Here is a 21,316-nt window from a genome sequence, read left to right as displayed (position 1 = left end):
CTTAACATGCACTTACCATATTATGTAAATGATTATAATGCATAAGTACTCTGCACTGATGCTATGCTACATCTGAGTGGTCAGAAAAAATACGAAGAAGAAACTACTTTTTGCATAGCAATGTAAATTTTCTTAAAGGGTTGCCAAGGGTGAAGACCCTTATGTCTTCAACCAATCTACTAAAAATCATATACCAGTTACTTCCTTTAAAAGTAAAGAAAAATACTCTTTTCAAGACACGCCATTAACTTTCTCAGAGCTAACACAGAAATGATTAAGCCATAGCATGAGTCAACATGAAGAAAAAAATCAGGATTTAGTCTTGCAAATAATAACTCTTAGCAACTAAAAATAAACTGATAAAGGATAGCACAATTGAACTTTGCAACTCTGCCTAACATACTGTCTTCTTTCCTACTTGAGAATCTCAGTACAGATCACAGTCTTGGTTTAGAATACACTTAACCTCAGGGCTTTTTGAAAAAGCTCTTTAAGATCAAATTTAATTCAAACAAAATCTCAAATAAGGAAGTTTAAAGCATTATGTCAACTTAAATTTGTCAGAACATTTTAAAAACTGAAGCTTATGATATCGATTCAAACGGTTAGAAGTAACGTTGTATCTTGAAGTTGAAACATATCTATATCATCTATATCATCTAATTAAACCAAAATTGATTCCAATTCAATTAGCTCTTTTATTTCTAATGTTTTAATCAAGCCTTTGTCTTTAAAGAATCTGTTCATCATAAAACTAGAATGTGGCACTCAGTGCAGAATCTCCCAGGAAATTTCTTGATGCATTATTAATTACCATCAGCAATTCTACTTCACCAAAGAGCCTCGATGAATGAACTATGACTCTTCTTTCATTAGTTACGTTTCCTAATAAAGCTCCTACTTTTAGAAGGATTTGCCTTGGAATCCCTCAAGAACTACTGCAAGTTAACTGTTGAAAAGATACAACCTTCATTTATAATTTTCTTTGTATTCAATGGACAGAGTTTGAAGTTTCACTTGTAGGTATTTTTCTGAATGCCAAGATCTCATCACAAATAAATAAAAACTTCTATCAAATAGTGATTATGTTTGCTATCACTCTAACACAAAACCCTTTTTCTTTCTCTTCTGCAGTCCTGTACTCATCAGTTGTACTTACAACACAACATACAGGCCATAGGTTTTTTTTGGCAAACATCTTCATTGTGAGGAAAACTGTCCTGTTCACATATTCTACATCAAAACCTGTATTTTTGTATAAGCAATTTATTAATTTATTATAGACAAGTTTTTAACCAGTATTCTGTGAGCTATATATTCAAGATTCAGCAGAACAGGCAAATCACAGTATTAGATGCATGCAAAATGTTAATAAACGTATACCAAAGTCTGAAACAACATCCTGTAGTGATCCCCTCCCAAAATTATCATACATACACATGGTTACATGCATCGCTTTTCTCCCCAGGCCTGTGAGTAGCTACACACACCCTTCTTCACTCAGTGCTGGCCCCTCTCGTATCATAGCCCGTGTGAGTGCTCCTGTGCGTACCTGCGAGCACCTACAACCAGCTGAATCATAGACCAGTGCAAAAGCACACCATGACATGTTGTTGTAGCCTGTATGGGCATATGTAGTTGGACACTGATAATTCACAGCAGCTGGCAGGGAGGATGCACATTCTTATTTTGACAGAGCTCTTAATACAGCAGCAGAACAGCTTCCAGGTGCAGACTTCAGCAGGTCCAGTCTTCTTTCCAAGTGAAAACTCCTCTGTTTCAAAAGTCAATAAATGTAAATACAATTCTGCTAAGCTAAAGAAGCCATTGTGATCAATGCCCCAGTGTAACATTATGGTGAAAAATAGATCATGAATATTTTGTCTCCTGAGCATGAATCTGTTTGCTCCCCTTTTATTCCCCTTTTCCTGCAAAACTGCACGGTAAGGGCATGCTTACTTCTACACATCACAAAATATGGAATATTTCTCACCTAGCTTTAGATATCTGTCTGAACTACTCACTAGAGTCCCATAACACGTTTTAGTTTTCCACTTTATGATTGAAATAAACCACACATTATAAACACTCAATGTTTCTCTGCTTCTCTCCATTGGGAAGAAGGGAAATTTTGACTACTAGCTCAGAAACAAATCTGAGTTTTATAACTTAGTTTGTACAAGCAGAATCTAGTCATGAATATTTACAATGCCTTCTAGACTGGCATGGAACACCCATTCTCTTCCCCTCCACCCTCTTCCTTTTTATTTGTTTGTTGTCTTTTTTTTTTTTTTTTTTTTTTTGAGAGAGAGAGAGAGAGAGAGAGAGAGAGAGAGAGGTTATTTGGGTGCTTTTGATTGGCTTCTGTCTTTATCCAGACTAAAACAGTTACACTTCTTAACAGCTCTCCAGTATACGTTTGATGCATTGGCAAAACACGGGGCTCCAAATAGTGAAGAATATGCAGCCATGCTTTCCTGCTCACTCCTGTCTAGATCTCTTTGGATGGTATCTCATCCTTTAGGCCTGTCAACCCTCAGCTTGGGATTTCAAGATTGCCTAAAAAAAATCATTTATTTGCCTCTGCAAGACGATTTTCAGTTACATATATGCATGACCTGCAGATTTTCAAATGGGATGTATAGCATTCCAATCCAATTCAACTAAAAATCTGATTGACTCCTTACTGGACTTCCATAATTCATATCTTAGTAGAGAAAAATATCCTTCACTTCCTAATAGTGCCACTGCTTTTTGGTTCACATTTTGAACAATTACTGTCAAGGATGAAGTACTCGAAAAGTAAAATTTCATCAAAAATCTCCGATAACATCTTGAGAGCTCACTAAGAATTGTGGCCACTGCCATCGAATCAGACTGGTGTGTTAATTTCACAAAAAGTGGTCAAATATCCCATCTGCTTTATGTTTTTCTTCCTCTCTCTTTCTTTGTTTTTAACATTTTAAGAAAAATATTAAAAATTAAAATGTTTTGTTACTTATATATTGATGATATTACATATTTTGCAAGGGCTGCTCTGAAAGCAATGCCTTCTGTTTTATTATATTGGTCCAGAAGATCAGAGGCGAATATTGTGGCTTGTCTGCAGAGGTTGAACCTTGCCACAAATGTTCTATTACATGTTGTTGCTGTGTGACAGGTGGCAGCAGAGGGGCAGTCTGACAAAGTGGTGTCTGACATGGAAATGCATATGAAACAAAGGTGCTTCACTCAATTCCTCCATGCAGAAAAAATTGCACCCATTGACTTTCACGAGTGCTTGCTGAATCACTATGGAGAACAAATAGTGAATGTGAGCACAGTAAGGCAGCAGGTGGTTGTATGAATCCTTTGCTTGCTTTCTGAGGCATTTCTTATGATAAGACTCTCACTTATGTAGAAAATGAGAGGTGAGTGTTGCCAAGTGGGAGTCAACATCACTGTGTGGACAATTTCACATTTGAAAGCATTTCTTCTGAGCTATTTGCCTTTGGAAGAGAGTGCTCAGGACTATTTACTGGCAGAAGATCTGGCTTGGGACCAAATAATTCCAGCTTGCTATGGGAGACTGGGGGATTTTATTCTGTGAAAGCAAGATACAAGTTGGCACCTCCATGCTCCCTCCTATCTGCTGGCAAGGTCAGGAAGAAGGGAACAAAAGGAGTTTCTGCTGAGATCCAAAAGCCAGAAGCTGCCCTCCAAAGAGAGCTGACTCAACCACTTTGGACTTAGAAATAAGTTCATACTACCACTGGAAAGTCGGTCACAGTTGTCATCATCAATGGAACAACAACACCTGACAACCCACCACTACTGAAGATCAATGACTGAACTATGAGCCACACTGGACCCATGGTGGTGACTGTCTCCATCTTGCTTCCCACAAAGACTCCTTGCTTTTATTTCCTATCTTTCCTATCACTCTTCTCTCCTTCCCCATCTCCCTGATTGATTAAAATCTGTAATAAACTGGTAGGACCACATTTGAACCGTTGTTTCTTAATCTCACATTGGGTATACATATATCAAAGAATCTACTCTCCCTCTGATAAACTGGAGCAAGACAGTGGTGCATTTCAGCAGTAGTGACATTAGGTCACTCTCACTGGTGCAGATTCTTATGAGCACAGCATCCAGACTCTTTTTCATCGCTGACACATAGCTAATGGCGGTGACTATGTTGAAAAACAGTGTTTTGTAGTTCAGAATTTGTTCTCTCAAATGGTGTTACTGTGCTCTTTGTTGTCATTTCCATGGAAATAAAGAGGAGACATAACTTTTGGAGCAACCTACGTATATGCGGCCCAAGACAGTTTCTATTCACTAAATGCAGCCTAGGCAACCAAAAGGACACTCGTGCTTTAGTGAGCATGAGCCTGATGGTAGAGAAATTTAATATTGATAAAGGTGTTCTAAGTTACAGTCTTTATATTAATAGATATGTAATTGAATATAAGCAGTTCACTTCAGCTGAATGCCAATTTCCATATGTCACTTCTGTCTTTCTGTATTATACCAGATCTGAGACTGTAACTACTTTTATGTTCACACATTTAAAAAAACCTGTTACTCAAGTCTTCCATATTCTACCACAATACCATCAAAGCAAACAGTTGTTTGTTTCCCTTTGCTTTCTTCTTCTAGGTCAAATTTCTTACAAGTGCACTGCTCTTTGCCTACAAATAGAAGAGCCATCTGTACTCATTCAACATGCTGGGAAGTGTATATTCTGTAATCTTTAAGAAGGAAAAAAGGAAAACATGAGTGATTGTAGCTCTTGGTAATACTGAGTAAATAAACTTTCTCATAGGGAAGAAACACATAGATAAAAACAAAAAAAAATGAAAGAAAATATTCTTGGTTTTGGCAAAACTAGATTTACCATCTACCTAAAGTAAGTGGAAAATATCAAAACTGAACAAAACTAAAACTAGACAAAGAAAATATATATTTATGAGAAAGAAAACCAGACAACTGCGGGATTGAAGGTAATATGACCTTTCACATCTTGTATATATAGAACTGTAGTTCACACATGATTAAAAGAACCTTAAGTGAAATCTGAGAAATTAAGAATGTTCTTACTGGAAAAGTGTTCCAATATAATTACTGTTTACTTTCACGGGTCAGATATTCTCTATATCATTTTTTCTATATATTCTTTATTTTCTCATTTTCTTTCACAGTTCTGTCTGCTGTAAATGTCTCATTTGTCAATTTACTCATTTGCATTTTAATTGCTTCACAAACTTCTATTTAACCACAGTTACATTTTGCTTTTTACATCTGTTGTACAAACAGAATATATCATTTAAATTTTAAAAGAACTCTTCTCTTATATTCCTTTTCATGTATTTTTACTGAGAGCTGAAGTCTGACAAGCCCTACTAGACTCATCTCTCACCTAATTACCAACAGGAGGTGCTCCAGCTGTCTGATCATCTTCATGGCCCTCCTCTGGACACGATTCAGCACCTCCATGTCCATCTTGTTTTGGGGGCTACAGAACTGGACTCAGTAACCCAGGTGAAATCTCACAAGATGGGTAGAGGGGCAGAATCACCTCCCTCGACCTTGTCATGCTTCTCTTGATGCAACCCAGGATATAGTTGGCCTTCTGGGCTGCAAGCACATGCTGCTGGCTCTTTGTGAGCCTTCCATCAGCTGCCATCCCCAAATCTTTCTCAGCAGGGCTGCTCTCATGCCATTCTCCACTCAACTTATATTTGTGCTTGATATTTCCCCTACTCAGTCGCAGGACCTTGCACTTGGTCCTTGTTAAACTTTACGAGGTTGGCCCACCTCTAAAGCCTGTCCAGATCCCTCTGGATGGCAGCCCTTCCCTCTACCATGTCAACTGTACCACTCAGCGTGGAGTCATCTGCAAACTTGCTGAGATTGCACTCAATCCTAGTGTCCATACTGCTGACAAAGATGTTAAGTAGCACTGGTCCCAGTACCGATGCCTGAGGAATGCGACATGTCAACGATCTCCATTTGTACGCTGAGCAGCGGACCCCAGGTCTCTGAGCGTGATCATCCAGCCAAATCCTTAGCCATCATATTCATTTTTCTCCAATTTGGTAACCAGGATGTCAGGCAGGACAGTATGAAACACTCTGCACAAGTCCAGGTAGATAAATCAGCTGCTGTTCCTTTATCCATTGACACTGTAACTCCATCATAAAAGGCCACCAAGTTTGTCAGATATGACTTGGCCTTGATGAAGCCATGTTGACTACCACCAATCACCCATCTTTATTTTCCATGTGCCTCAGTAAGGCCTTCAGGAGGATCTGCTGATCTGCTCCATGATCTTACGGGACACAGAGGCAAGACTGACTGGCTTGTAGTTTCTTGGATCTTCTTTTTTTTCCCTTCTTGAAAATGGGGGTTATGTTTCCCCTTTTCTAGTCACTGGGAACTTCACCAGATTGCCATGACCTTTCAGATATGATGAATAGCAGGTAGGCATCTCCATTTGCTAGGTACCTCAAAATCCTTGATTGGATCTCTTTGGGTCCCATGGACTTGTGCACCTGGATTGTCACGAGCCTGATCTTTGCTTACAGTGGGCAGATTTTCCTTCTCCCCATTCTTATCTGTGCTTTCTGCAACTTGGGCAGTGTGGCTAGAGCACAGGCCAGTGAAGACTAAAGCAAAGAAGTCAATCACCACCCCAGCTTTATCCATATCCCTCATGACCAGAACTCCAGTTTCCTTCCAGAGAGGGCCCAACCTCCTCTGGACTTCCTTTAATCAGTGATACACCTGCACAATTTCTCTTTGTTCCCCTCTAAGTGCCTGGCTGTGTTTAATCTGGATGTGTTTCAGCTTTCCTAACCTGATCCCTGGCTGCTTGGACAACTTCTTTGTAGTCCTCTCAGGTAACCTGTTCCCGCTTCCACCCCCCATAGACTTTCTTTTTGCTCTTACATAAATCCAGAAGCTGATCCACAGAGGCATCCTGGCATTCTTGTCTGCCTTCCTCTCTCTTGCAATGAACAGCATCTGGGCTGGGATGCACCGTCCCTGGAAGTGTTCAAGGTCAGATTGGATGGGGCCCTGGGCAGCCTGGCCCAGTATTGATTGTGGAGATTGGTTGCCCTGCATGTGGCAGGGAGGTTGGAGATCCTTGAGGTCCCTTCCACAGCTATTCTGTGATTCTGTGATTCTGTGGACTTGGAGGAGATGGTCCTTAAGTACTGACCAGCTTCCTTGGGCCCCTCTTCCCTCCAGTGCTTTATCCCATGTCACCCTGACAAGCAGTTCCCTGAAGAGGTCAAAATCATACTCTCCAGAAACCCAGAGTAGCATTTTTGTTACGCACTCTCTTTGATGCTCTAAGGATCTTGAACTCCATCATTTCATGGTCATGCTGCCCTTGAGTTTCATGTTACTCATCAGCCCCTCCTCACTGGTGAGCACTTTTTTCATGGGTTCCTGTACCACTTCGAAGAGGAAGTTATCAACACATTCCAGGAACCTCTTTGATTGCTGGTGCTCTGATGCACAAAAATGATGCCAGAAATTTTGAAAGAAAAAGCTACAATAATGTACAATATTTGGGATCTGAAAATAAATGCCAGTGATTCTCTTTAAAACTTAAAAAGGTATCATTGATGTTTACTATTACAACATCTAATGAAATTACTTTCTTAGTTTCAATTAATAGCATTCCATCCATCTTTTCAGCATTTTTATGATACAAATACCAGGATACACAAGCTCAAGTTTCAGCATACTCAATCCCTGAACTTATCCAGAAAACTATCCTACGGCTGAATGTTGTGATATTTCTTGAAGAAAATCTTCTCGAACTGATAGCATAGTTCCCGTAGCCCTTTAAAATGGCAAAGCTCTTCTCAGACTAAATGAAGCCTGGGGAGTGGAGAGAATACGAACAGGTAATGATTCAGCATCTAAATCTGATCTTTCTGCACTGGCTGAATTTTACAGCCTGCTGTGTATTAGAAGTGTTTGTTACTTTAAGTCCAGCTCTCTATCAGAGCAGCATGATGTGTTGCCACCTGGCGTAGAGATGATGTAAAAATCCTTGCTGACTTCTGATGAACAAAGGCTGCGTCACTGCAGAGGCTCATCTCTGCGTGGTACATCCCGGCAATGTCGTCAGCTTCCCTGTTTGCTGACTCATGGCTTCAGGATACAGCTCCAAGGGAAGAAATTGCCCTTTTGCCTACGAAGATGTGCAGCAGGCAAGCACAGTGACTACAGAACTTGCCAGAGAAAGGGGAGATGGTGCGATAGGTACAGGCTGTCACACAGCTATGGGGTCTGGAGGCATTCCGGCTGGAAAGCTAACGTATGTATACAGCTGTCAGCAACTAAAGTATTGATCCTGCCATAAGGTGTTGCAGAAGAGAGATGCTGAAACATGATGACTGTTACACAATGGACTGCTCTTAGAGGAACGACAAAAGCCCGCTTCATGTTGACCATTTTAAGCTTTTCTTCAAGTACTTTGGCAAACAAATCTGTGCTTCATAATGAGAACATCATTCAAAGAACCTACCTAGCAGTCCTTCATGCAAAAGAAGTGGTAAAGGAAGTACAGTGCTTAGATTTTTTTTAAAGTCTGCAATTAGCACAACAATCTTTACACATAAACATCTTGTTTTCCTTAGGAACAGATCATTAATATAATTAAGCTTTGAAAGCCTTTTACTTATTTTCATAGAAAACACTTTAATTGCTGCCAACTGTTTTCTGCAGACTTCTGTATGAAATACATTTTAACGTTCCTTTAAACCCTTCTATGCTTCTGTGAGGAACACTTACAAAGAAAAAAACAATCTTCTTTCTTCAAATGTGATTTTCAGTAGCAGACTTATGGACAGCCTTAATGGTAGTCTTGAAAGATGCTGACATGTTGCATTTTATTATGGTCTTTCAATACTCTATAGCACAGTTGTGTTTCACTGCTGAAGCAGCATATGTCACTGTAAATAAGTTGTACATGTGCACCCTGCCACTGGAACATCTTTAGATTCCTAAATTCTAGATTAATCTATAATCTAGATTCCTTCTGATCTTTTGATTTCCAATCAGAAAAAAATTTACTGATCACTTGCTCTCTACAGCTTACAAGAAGAAAAGTACTGCAACCACAGAAATATTTAAAGTTCTTTCTGACAAAATTATTAAAAGATCATTTTTGCACCCATTGTGGAGTCATTTCCACGGCTCACTGTGCTGTTCTGGTTTATCCAGAATTTTCACTGCATTCTAAAACATTATCAGACTTATGTTTTTTGTCAGTTCAGAAGCTTGCAATGAAACAATTCACTTAATCACTAAAAATACAAACAGAATGCACTGATCTTAAATATTTTATTATGCCTCTGGAGTATTTCAGTAACTGTTGCACCCCAGAACAAGAGCTGACTGCTGAAGTCAAATACAGACACAGAATTTTGAATATAAGTAAGGAAAATCAAGTTTTGTCCATTCCAATTTTTTAATATTCAGAACAGTAAAAAAAAAAAAAAAAGATTGAAGCACCCTCCTTTTAATCAACTGGTGTTCTATTACTCCACCAAAGACAAAACACAGCAGAAGTTGCTAATATTTCTCTAGCCTGCGGTGGGGGGACGAGGGAGTCTGCTAAAAGAAAGATCAGTCTTGCAGAAAGCATTTCCTTACACTCAGACAAAGCCTATAGGTTTGGTTTCCTGTGTAGCACCATTTAGAGAAATTAGAGGCTTGAAAACAGAGGGATATATTGATATATATACTCTGCATTTTAATAGTGGCTCTGCTTCCATGTGACTGAAAAGTGGTATCTAACATGCCAGTTAATCATTACAGCAGAAAATCTTTCTTGCAATTCATGCAAAATCCATTCATAACTGTAGTCATGATAGGTTCTGTTACTGATGTGGATGACTGACTGGCTGATGTGGAAAAGCTTACTCCAGTGAAAAATAATTCAGATTCCCCAGGAGAAACTCTTAAGTATAAATGAACACATTCACCAGGCCTACAATATCTACAGGCCCTTCAACAAATGCTATCCTGTAAGTGCCTGTAAAGCTATAAGCTGATACTTCTGTGGGGAAAAAAAAACAAAACAAAACAAAACAAACAAAAAGACCAAAAACAAAAACAAAGGCAAATACATTTTCATACAGTATTAAATTCCAGACTATTTTCAACCTCTCAACTTACAAGCCTTCTCTGAGAAGCATACATACTTTATATATGCACTGACCATTATATCACAAATGAAATATCCAGAGCAGAATTTCTACAAGAGGTTGGTGGATGGAGGGAGAGTTGGTAGAATCTTTTTAACTCCGAGGTATTCAGTAATTACGAGGATATGATTGTTAAAACTAGCAAGAAATAGAATGGATGGTTGATGTCTAATTAATAAGCTAACAGACCACACTTTGAGGGTGGTGATCAACATTTTTTAACTTAGATTGAAAACCTGTCACTAGTGGGGTTGCCCAGGGACTCATTTTAAACCCCACATGGTTTAATACCATCATGAATTATGCAGATGATGGGACTGCAAGCAGTCAACAAGACTGCAAATGACACTAAGCCAGGTGGTGGATGGTGAAGTGGACACATCAGAAGAAAGATGAGTCATCTTCCTGAGAGACCTAGACAGGCTGTAAGAGGGAGCAAGTAAGATAAGTGTGAAATTTAACAAAGATGAATGCACTGTTCTGCATCTGGGAAGGGGTAACCAAAGAGCCCTGCACAGTCCAGGATCTGTGTTGCTGGGGAGCAGCTTTGCTGAAAAGTACCTAGCAGTCCTGGCAAACATGATGAACAGGAGTCAGCAGTGCATCACTGTAGCCCCAAAGGCAAATCGAATGCTGGGCTGCAACTGCAGGGTCATTACTAGCAAAGAAAGAAATGTAATTATCCCACTCTTCTCAGCAATTATAAGGACACACATTAAGTACCTGGTCTCCACAGATCAAAAAAGACATGCTAGAGTTCAAAGTATGACCATAAAGATGATCCAAGAACCTGCCCTATGAGGAAAAGCTAAAGGAGTTAGGTATTTTCATGCTAGAGAAGGTTCTAAGCTCATTGCAGTATTCCAGTACTTAAAGAGTGGTACAACCTCAACAAGGGCATGGCAGATTTCACATCACTTCAGTATTTCAAGATGCAACTAGGCAGGATGTTAGATTACCTCATCTAGTCTCTCTTTTTCAATGAAAATTTGTAAGTGATGTTATTTCAACATCTCTTCCAACCTGGGCTGTTCTGTGATTATTATCATCACCAGAAAATGATATCAGTTGTTGACAGCTGCTTAACAAATTATGGCATAAACATAAACATTTCCCATATCCATCATCTTCAGCGATTGTTTCTCAACTAAAATTAGAATTTTGATTTAGTAATGTTTTGAGATATTTTGAAAAGCGAAATTTTAATTGCAACAACAAAAAAACTACTTGAATACTGAAATGATGATCTGCCGATCAGCTATTCATAATGTTTCAGTTCCCATGAGGGGAAAGAAACAGCCTTGGTCCATGCATTTATGAAGGCCTCCAAAAGCAGGAGCCAACATATGACTGACCTTTGAATGTAAGGCCCAAAAAGATGCAGTTCATTGCCTTCTATCTGGCTTTTCACCTCCAGACACTTGATGCTTCTGTCTGAGACATGTGGACTCGTGGCACAGAAGAGAGGTGACAAGACTGATTTATAGAAGACACAAGTCCACCTGGAGACCCAGAGCTATGTCTAACAGTGTACATGAGACAAAACAGATCTTCTGTTCACATAGTAACCAGATAACTATTTAGCCTAGAAGAGTGAAAGTCCAGTATCTACACTTGACTTATAACAAAGTATCTGTTTTTCCATCACAGTAATTACAGTAGATATGTGAAGAAAAACACAGAACAAAAACAAACAACTGAGAAATTTCAACAGATATAAAATTATGGACAACACTGAATATTCATGAACATAACATGTAAAGTGTGCTTACTTCGCACTTTGACTCCTTCAAAAACTACTTCAAAGAACAAAGGGATGTGCATTCATGAATGCACCGGTGCTACTAAATTTATTTGGCCTCCTTTTCCCTGACTCGCTTCTCCTCCTTTTCCTCAAAGACAGCCAACTCAACACAAGTTCTCAGTCTGCACACGACTGTACTCTTCCTGGCTCCAAATGCTGCTATGGCTTTTGCTTGGCTAGAGCAGCATATGAACATAAGTGGTCACAGAAGCATGGAAAATTCTCCCTCCTTCCGTGAAAATAATTGTCCTTTGTCTTTTGTTATAGAATCCAACATTAAAGATGAGTAGTATTTCTGATACACAATTAAGAAGCAGAAAGTTTCAACATAAGGTTTTATCAGATACTTTACAAAACCCAAAGTGTGGGAGTAGGGTAATTACTGTCATTTCATTGCACTCTAACTATCTACAATTATCTCTTTATACCAGTAATCAGCTTTATACCATTTGATCTCCTTTGCTTTTTATCCATCTAATTACAAAGTAGCAGTAGATGTTTGCATCACAAAGATTGGTTTGAGTACCCATCCAATCTCCTTCAATTTTCAAATGTCTGCATTTTCCCAAAGGCACAGGACTGAAGACTAAGCACATATTTAAAGGCTATGTCTTACATTTTATTTCAAGAACACTTTTATGCAGGAATACACTTCGTACTTTTTACAGCAGCAGTGTTCAATACAGATTAGAATCAGAAAAAGCATATATCTCTGCTTTGTATAATACTATCGCACTGCTGGGTCAGAAACAATGAACTTGTGCTCCATTTTACTAGTGCATACTGGACAAATACAAGCCTTGCTGAAACATTAACCAATAACAATAATTTCAAAACAATGCAACAGTTCTACATTTGACTTCATTTCAATTATAAAACAATAAATTAAGAGGATGAACATTTTGGATTATTAGAAAATCCTATGTCAGCTAGAACTTTGCATTAAAGCCAGATGTGGCAAGGGAAAAGTGATTACACACTGCTTTGGTGCAAGCATTGCTCACCTAGATATGACCACAGCTGAGTGTTGCCTTCAAATTAGCATTCAAACAAAGTAATAGTGCAAGGAAAATAAACAAATAAATAAATAAACAGACAGACAGACAGAGATGTTTCTCTGAAACCATGATATATCACACATGCTTACAATAGTCCACCAGTAAACAGTCTTTCACTCTACTTTTCTGGAAACTAACCAAAACAAGCAACTTCATGAGCCTTAAAAAAATATATTGACTGCACAATAATGAAGAGTCACTCAGACTGAGTTTTTTGCTTATCACAGCCATGTGGATCTTACCAGATGTTATAGTTACAAATAGCCCCCTGATGATGCTTCTTCCAATTCCTAATTTCAAATATTTCTACAAACTGCACTTAAACAGACACTGGTATCATTTCTATAGATACCACATTCTGTCTTCTTTCCATTGGTCCCACTGAGCTCAATAAAGCCCATATGGAGCAAATTCATTCATACTGTGGTCACTCCTACCTATAAATTTAGAAATTTAGGAAAAAAATAAATGGGAAGTTTGCCTTGCTACTTGAATTTTTAGGCTAAAGGAAAGTTTCATATTGGCAAGTGCCTACTGCTAATGCATTTAATACTAGTGAAATAAGTACCTCTCATTAAATCCTTAGAAAAGAAAGACTGAATACCTGTTAACAGATGTTCGATGTGTAGATTACTAGTACAGAGACTCATAAAAGGCACTGCTTTCTGTTAATTCTGATTTTGTTTATTGTCTGAGAGGAATGGCTGAGGTAAGTAAATGTTTTATATTTACAGGTATCTGACGCTTGGTTGTGATTAGTGCTAAGCTTGCGGTTTCTGCATCAAAGAAATACATGAACACATCACAAATACAACAGGGAACACTGTAATATATATAAAAATAGACAAGATATATAAAAAAAAGTGAAAAATATACACAATAGATATCATGATTAAAGACTCACCAGGAAATCTCTGAAAAAAATCTGTTAAATAATATTTCTACCCACCTACTAGTTGTAGTAAATCATGATCAGTGCATTTTAAAACTATTCATCTATCTAGATACTAGACTGGCTTTGTTATGTTTTTAAAAGATGATCTAGAAAGTACATATTTTAGCATTAGTATGTCTTACACAGTGAGGAAAAGATTGGTGTAACTGCTTAACACAATTCCTTTCAGTTTCTTTGAAAGAAAAAGCTTTAGTATTTTCTAATGTGCTGAAAGAAGGTTCTGGAAAACTTTCCACTCATTGGTTAAATGAGACACTGTCATCCACTTCAGTACAGAAAGTAGAAAAAGGAATTGAAATCTTGCTTTTGGTCAGGTTCTGCGCGGCTTAAGCCTAAGAGTGGTCTGTAAAAGCACAAGTACCTCACATTACCCACTTCAACTCCGAGAAGCTTCGCTTCAGGTGAAATTGTCAATTAAGAGGATGCTGCAGTAGCCAAGAGGTTTTGGAAAATGAGGTTAAAGGAGTCCTTTTATTACATAAAAGGCTTTCTGTGGAAGAACTTAAAGCCTCCAAGAGAGGTGATATTTCTGATAATTTCCTGAGTTAACTCTTTCATAGGTCCAAAAGATTCTGGAACATATGCACGTTGCTTACTAAAAAAAATAAGGGGAAATTATAAATTGCAGTTGTGTATTGTTTGCTATGTCTGTGCTGTCCTTTTCGTGTTACCAGGCAAAATTTTGGTGCAATATAAAGTACACTCACATATTACAGAACTTGACCAGGAGGTTTGTGTCCCTGGAGTACCAGATGGTACAGATGTATGCTGTAGATTATTGTGAAAGGATTTTCTGTGTCACAGCACACATTACAAAAGGAGCAATTAAGATGGTGTCAGGATAAATGGAGGCAAGCAGACAGAAGGGCTCTCTGATTCCTGGAGCCAGACAGAAAAGCCTGTAAAATTTGGTGTTGAATTTCTACTTACTACTGCCCAGAGGTAACTGCAACAAAATTCTCCCCAGGGATCTACGCAACGGCTGTTGTTCAATGTTACCCAGCACGTGGCTTGCTGACACTAACAATCAGACACCTTTCTACCACGGCGTAAACATATTCGACACTTGAGCTTAATTGGAGCCACCAGCGTGCTCTAACACCCCAGAAGGTAGAGGAGGAGAGGCCAGAAAGAAGGAGGTGATTGTCCCCCTCTGCTCTGCCCTCGTGAGGCCCTTCTGGAGTACTGCGTCCAGGTCTGAGGCCCCCAGCACAGCAGGGATGCAGAGCTGTTGGAGAGGGTCCAGAGGAGGGCCTCAAAAATGGAAAATCACCCCTACAAGAACAGGCTGAGAGAGCTGGGGCTGTTCAGCCTGGGGAAGACTCTAGGGAGAACTTCCAGTACATATAAGCAGGAGAGGGACTATCTTTTTACATGTTCCGATAGTGGGAACACGAGAGGGAATGATTTTAACTGAAAGAGGGGAGCTTTGGGTTAGATGTGAGGAAGAAATTTTTGACTGGGAGCGGTGAGGCACTGTCATAGGCTGCCTAGTGAGATTGTGGATGTCCTGTCTCTGGGGGCACTTAAGACCAGGCTGTGGGAATGGGATAAAATGTTGTTTCTGCATTGAATATTGAAAAGGACGACCTAAAGTAGCTGTAGCACATCCTTAGAAATAGCTGATGTGAAAAGTAGAAATACCATATACATATTAGCAATATATTTTAGAAATATAGTTACCAAATTATGTGACAAATTCTTTCTCACAAAGGCTGCAATAGACTTTAAATGTTCTAAACAATGTGGGTATAGTATTCTGAACTGGGAAACATGTTGTAAGGTTGTTCATTAGGCCAGCAAAAGTGAAATACATTTAACAAGCTTTCAAGGAGCCAGGGCCTTTACGCAAAGCAGAACTGTCCCATTCTGTGGGAATGTTAGAATGCCATATGCAGGCTCCAAGATACTCCACTCTATCCTCCTTCCAAGCTTATGTCTATGCAAGGACAGACAGATGACCAGAACAACGATCCAGAGTTAAGGGCACAAATGCTAGGGGGTAATTAAACAATTAAGAGCTTATGCTTACTTTTATGTTGTAAAGCAGGCCAAAAGTTATGACCGGTGTTTTCTGCGTGTGCTCCTGCTGGCCCGCCATTGCAACTGCAAATAAAATCTGCTTTATCAGAGATACTATCCTGGAAAATTATTTGGATATTTCCAACAAAGCTGGATGGGGCCCTGGGCAGCCTGATCTGGTGGTGGCAATTCTGCCCATGGCAAGGGATTGGAAATAAATGACCTTTATGGTCCCTTTCAACCCAAGCCATTCCATGATTCTTTTAGCAGCAATTCCCCAACGCGGGGTACCTATCTGAGCTCCCGGCTAGACAAGCTTTTGGACTGGCATTGCTCCCTACACACCCCAGCACGAACAGGCCCACACGAGCCACCTACGGCGCTCACCAGCAGGCACCAAGCAAGACCACAGAGCTTGCAACACCAAGGACACCCGGAGTCCCGCACCGCACAGCTGCCCCCTTCACGGCGCCCGTCCCTCAGAACCGCCCCCCACCAACGACCACCCACGGCCCGCGCCCCAGCCCCGGGAACGGAGCTGGCCAATCAGCAGGCGGCACCGCTGACAGGCAGGAACCGGCAAAGGGTGACGCGTCGCAGCCGAGGGGCGGGACGGCTTTGCACTCCCAATCTCCTCAGGCCGAGCTCTCTAATTGGCTATTTTTCCGCCAAGATGTCCAATCAGATTGTGCCTTGCAGAAGCCGGCTGAACCTATCAGAGAGGCGTTTCTTCTTCCGCCTCGGTAGTTTGAAACCCTTGCGCCCGGCGGACGCTCCGACCGTTGCCCGCAGGTGAGAGGGGAGGCGGGGGGCGGCCCGAGGCGGCCCGGCAGCCTTAGAGGCCTAGTCTGTAGCAGGACAAAAAAGGGATGCGTTCACGTACGAAGTTTTGATTCCTCTTCCTGACTTGTTCGGCCGTGTTCCTGCCCGGCCGTGCCACCGGGTTGCTGCGTGACGCCCCGCGGCTCGGCCTTACTTTGCAGCTGAGGCGACCGCAGCGGGCAATCGGCACTGCAGGCGCCGGGTTTGAGTGATACCGCTTCGTACGTGTAAGTTAAAGGGCCTCCGGAAGTAGACCTCTTTCCTGGGTGAGAGGCTCGTCGGAAAGCAGCACCCTAGGTAACGAGCAGGCTGCCAAAGCAGAAGTCTCATGGGGCTCAAATAGTTCGGAATTAGTGGCGTGAACAGCCGCGGTGAGACAAATGAGAGATCTGTAAAGCTGAGGGCTGTTTCTGTAAGTAGCTGTCCTTAGCACTGCGGTCATACACTTAACGGTTTCATGTTAACTTAGTGCTGTTAGCAGGAGCCTTGCTTTGGTGTGGTCAGAAGTGTCCTGGCAGACGCCTGGGGAAGATGAGAGGCACGAGATAACCATGAAGTTCTCGGTAGCCTCGTCGCATTTCGTGATTTGCACCTCAGCAAATCAGTTTACCAATGTCTTCGTATGCCATGATAAATATCTCTCTCAGAAACTTGCCATGTGTTCTCTTAATCAGATCAAGGCAGATAACTTATTTTTAGCATGAGGTGACAATGGCATGTGCAAACATCAGCTTAAAAGAATTGTATTTATCTTACAGTAGTTTTGCCTGTTCTGTATATGAGCAGTTTTCTAGAATTCTGGGTTTACTGGTATTTGTGCTGGACTTTGCAATATTCAGAATGTCAGGTTGGACTGCAGGCAAGAACACCAGAGATGTTGATGGGGAAAATAGAAGTGTTGTGAGGAAAGCTGAAAATTTAAGAAGTGTGCTATTTGTAATGTGGAGTGATTTTCAAGTTAGTAAAGACAGTCGGGTTAGAATTCTGGTGCACATGGTAGAGGTCTAGTCCAGAGGAATAAAGAAAAGGGATAGACAGAGAAGGCAGACACTGAGCTTGAGCAGATTGTGACTCCTATAAAGTGACTTCAGATAGCTGAGCTGCAGTTTTAAGCTTGGAAAGTGGCATGAAATGGAGAGATAACATTGTTTGTGTGAAAGAAAGCAGCTGAGTTGAAGAACCACAAACTCAAGCATAGTTTCAATGATACACGAAGAGCTATATATGCTAAACTGAGCGTTAAGAGTTTCAGAAGGCTGAAAGTCAGGGCAGTGGCCTTAAATTAATGAACAAACTTTTCCTTCCACTTCATTAGATGCTTCAGAGTCATGTGAAACTCAAGTGGCTTCGTGTTTAATTATAAGAATTGGTGGTAGGTAGTTTTGTTAAATGGGCTGATGAAGAGAGCAGTGTTTGTAATTTGTTATACTCTTCCTGTTTCTATGAATACCTGGTAATTAACTGATCCTTTGTCTCACCAACATGCATGTGAGCACATTTGGATATCTCTAGGACTTCTGGACTGCTTGAGACCCACTAATTGAGAAACTGTGAGTTATAAAGCACATGGTTTGATTTACTGAAGAAGAATTTGGGGCCTTTGAAAGAACATAAGAAGGCAGTAAGCAGTGAGATAATAAAGGTTTTTTGAACCTTAGGCAGTAGGAAATCTCAGCATTTAGAGTTGTGTTTATGCCATTTTTAAAATATCAGCACAGACACTAGCTTCCCATTCTGCATACTGAAAGCCATAAATGGCAGAGAGGTCTTCTATGGTTCATGACAAATCAGTATCTGGAATAACTCATAAAACTGAATGAATTAACTTCCATCTCTATTCCCATATAGAGCGCTCTGTTTTTTTTGCTTTTTTTTTTTTTTTTTTTTTTTTTTTTAGTATTTTGAAATAAGATGGTCATTAAGGAGGACATTTCCTGCCAACTTAATATCAGTACAATTGGCAATTTAAAAATAATGTTTCTGTCAGAAAATTCATCTGTTTAAAAAACAGCTAAGAATATTATGATTGACAGTTTTAAAGGCCTGTCTAAAAATTATTTTAACTTGCATGCTTGTTAGCTACACTATACCAATACTTTGTTCATCTGGTTATTTATAGTGGTCTTCTTCCCAGGCTTATTCTCAGCTAACAGCTCTCTGTTCAAAAGTGTCTCGTGGTTACTTTCGATGTTCATCAGGCAGCTATATCACTCTGCCATTCATTCATTAACAAATTTTTTATGCTGTATGGTAAGCATTCAGGGCATCATCTCAGCCTGGATTGTGGTATTTCCAGGAGAAAAAAAAATCAGAGCAGAATTTAGGCGTTCCTATATCCCTCTGTAGGAATTTTGTACTGAAGTAAGATATATAACTCCAAACACTGCAACTAAGGAGGAGGCTCTGACATAGAACTGTGCTCATAAATTAAGGTTTCTATAGTCTCTCCATGTGTAATTTTTTTCCTCTATCACTGTATTGTAGTTGCACCGTATATTTAATGTAAAATATTTTGTGTAACATGGAATATTAGGCATAACATTTACTCAACCAGTGTAGAATGGCAAAATTGCTGTATTGTTGCTTCTCAGTCATTCGTGTTTTGTTTGAGTCTCAAAGTCAGTTGAAGTCTTTTCATGTTTTTGAGTATGGTTTGGATAAAGCAATTAAATGCCTTTCAGTGTATGCTTATAGCAGTATATGTAACAAGGACACTTTCAGGTTATCCCATTGCATGGGCTCTCCCCCCACCTACTTGAGGTAAATACTACAGCAGTATCTGTGTTTCTGTGAAAGAGGTTAGTGAACATCCTGGAAATAAAAAGTGAAGCTGAGTTTCTACTGTTTTAGTGACTGACTTTGTGCAGGATGTCATCAGATGAGGAGAAAAGCACAAGTCCAGTTTTGCTGAAAGACTCAGTTCGGGGCAGTTCTGTTTCTTCAGATGTTCAGGTAGGAAAGAGGCAACCTCATTTGGTTCACCATTACAGCATTTTATCTGGCTACGCGTAATTGTGAGGAAACCTAATAAAACTTGTGCCTTTTTTGTGTTTTAGAGATATAGTAAAATAAATGCTAGGAAATGAAGCAAATTAGACAAAAGTAAAACGTGTGATTAAAATAAAGTTACTTGGATTTCTTTCTGTGCATTTCACAAGAAATTTCAACTTAAATGAAAATTCACATCTAATCACACATCACTGAGGGTGATCAGTGACAGCTATAAGAAAAATACTATAGTTCTCTTCTTTCTGGTGCTACTTTTTGTGTGTAAAGTTTTATCAAGAGGTGAGAACCAGGATAGAAACCTCTAATTTCTAAGCAATGAAGTGTAGCAGCATGAGGTTTCTTACGCGATGAAAGGAAGTGTTTGTTTCCCGCATTAAATGTGCTGCAACTACAAAGGAAGGGGGTGTTCTTTGCATTTTGAAGGGATGGAAAAATAATTGGATAAAGTATTTGTCCTATGCTGTTGAAAGCAGTAGATCTTTAGCCTTAATATTTCAATATTTCAATTTCACCCTCAGTAAATTCGCAGATGACACCAAATTGGCTGGAAGTGTGGATCTGCCTGGGGGTAGCGAGGCCCTACAGAGGGATCTGGACAGGCTGGAGAGCTGGGCTGAAGCCAATGGGATGAGTTTCAACAAGGCCAAATGCCGGGTCCTGCACTTCGGCCACAACAACCCCAGGCGACGCTACAGGCTTGGGGCGGTGTGGCTGGAGGACTGCGTAGAGGAAATGGACCTGGGGGTATTGATTGATGCTCGGCTGAACATGAGCCGACAGTGTGCCCAGGTGGCCAAGAAGGCCAATGGCATCCTGGCTTGCATCAGAAACAGTGTTGCAAGCAGGAGCAGAGAGGTGATTGTTCCCCTATATTCAGCACTGGTGAGGCCGCACCTCGAGTACTGTGTCCAGTTTTGGGCCCCTCACTGCAAGAAAGATATTGAGGCCCTGGAACGTGTTCAAAGGAGGGCAACAAAGCTGGTGAGGGGTCTGGAACACAGGCCATATGAGGAGAGGCTGAAGGAGCTGGGAATGTTCAGCCTGGAGAAGAGGAGGCTCAGGGGAGACCTCATTGCTCTCTATAACTTCCTGAAGGGAGGTTGTAGTGAGCTGGGGGTCGGCCTCTTCTCTCGTGTCATCGGTGATAGGACCAGGGGGAATGGTTTCAAGCTATGGCAGGGGGGATTCAGGCTGGACATGAGGAAGTATTACTTTTCAGAAAGGGTGGTCAGGCACTGGAATGGACTGCCCAGGGAGGTGGTGGAGTCACCGAGCCTGGGGGTGTTCAAGGAAAGGCTGGATGTTGTGTTGAGGGACATGGTTTAGTAGGAGCTATTGGGAATAGGTGAACGGTTGGACTGGGTGATCTTTTAGGTCTTTTCCAACCTTGGTGATTCTAGGATTCTATGAATAGTTGGTTACTATTTTC

At 40.4% G+C, this 21,316-nt stretch overlaps 1 protein-coding gene across 1 annotated transcript in view; it reads left to right on the top strand.

Moving 5' to 3' along the window:
* The first annotated feature begins 5,962 nt into the window (after window positions 1–5,962).
* The window catches only part of POC5 (POC5 centriolar protein), a 32,770-nt gene continuing 17,416 nt past the window's right edge, over window positions 5,963–21,316 (top strand). Inside the window, 4 exon segments of the mRNA XM_042875511.1 lie at window positions 5,963–6,133; window positions 16,324–16,545; window positions 16,547–16,848; window positions 19,746–19,830. Of these exon segments, the coding sequence (XP_042731445.1) occupies window positions 5,963–6,133; window positions 16,324–16,545; window positions 16,547–16,848; window positions 19,746–19,830 (780 nt within the window).

The sequence above is a fragment of the Lagopus leucura genome, unplaced genomic scaffold (genome assembly GCF_019238085.1).
Source record: "Lagopus leucura isolate 7727_CA_CO unplaced genomic scaffold, USGS_WTPT01 Super-Scaffold_100014, whole genome shotgun sequence".
Classification (NCBI taxonomy): domain Eukaryota; kingdom Metazoa; phylum Chordata; class Aves; order Galliformes; family Phasianidae; genus Lagopus; species Lagopus leucura.
Note: the sequence above shows the minus strand (reverse complement) of the source record. Positions and strands in the feature narration are given on the sequence as shown.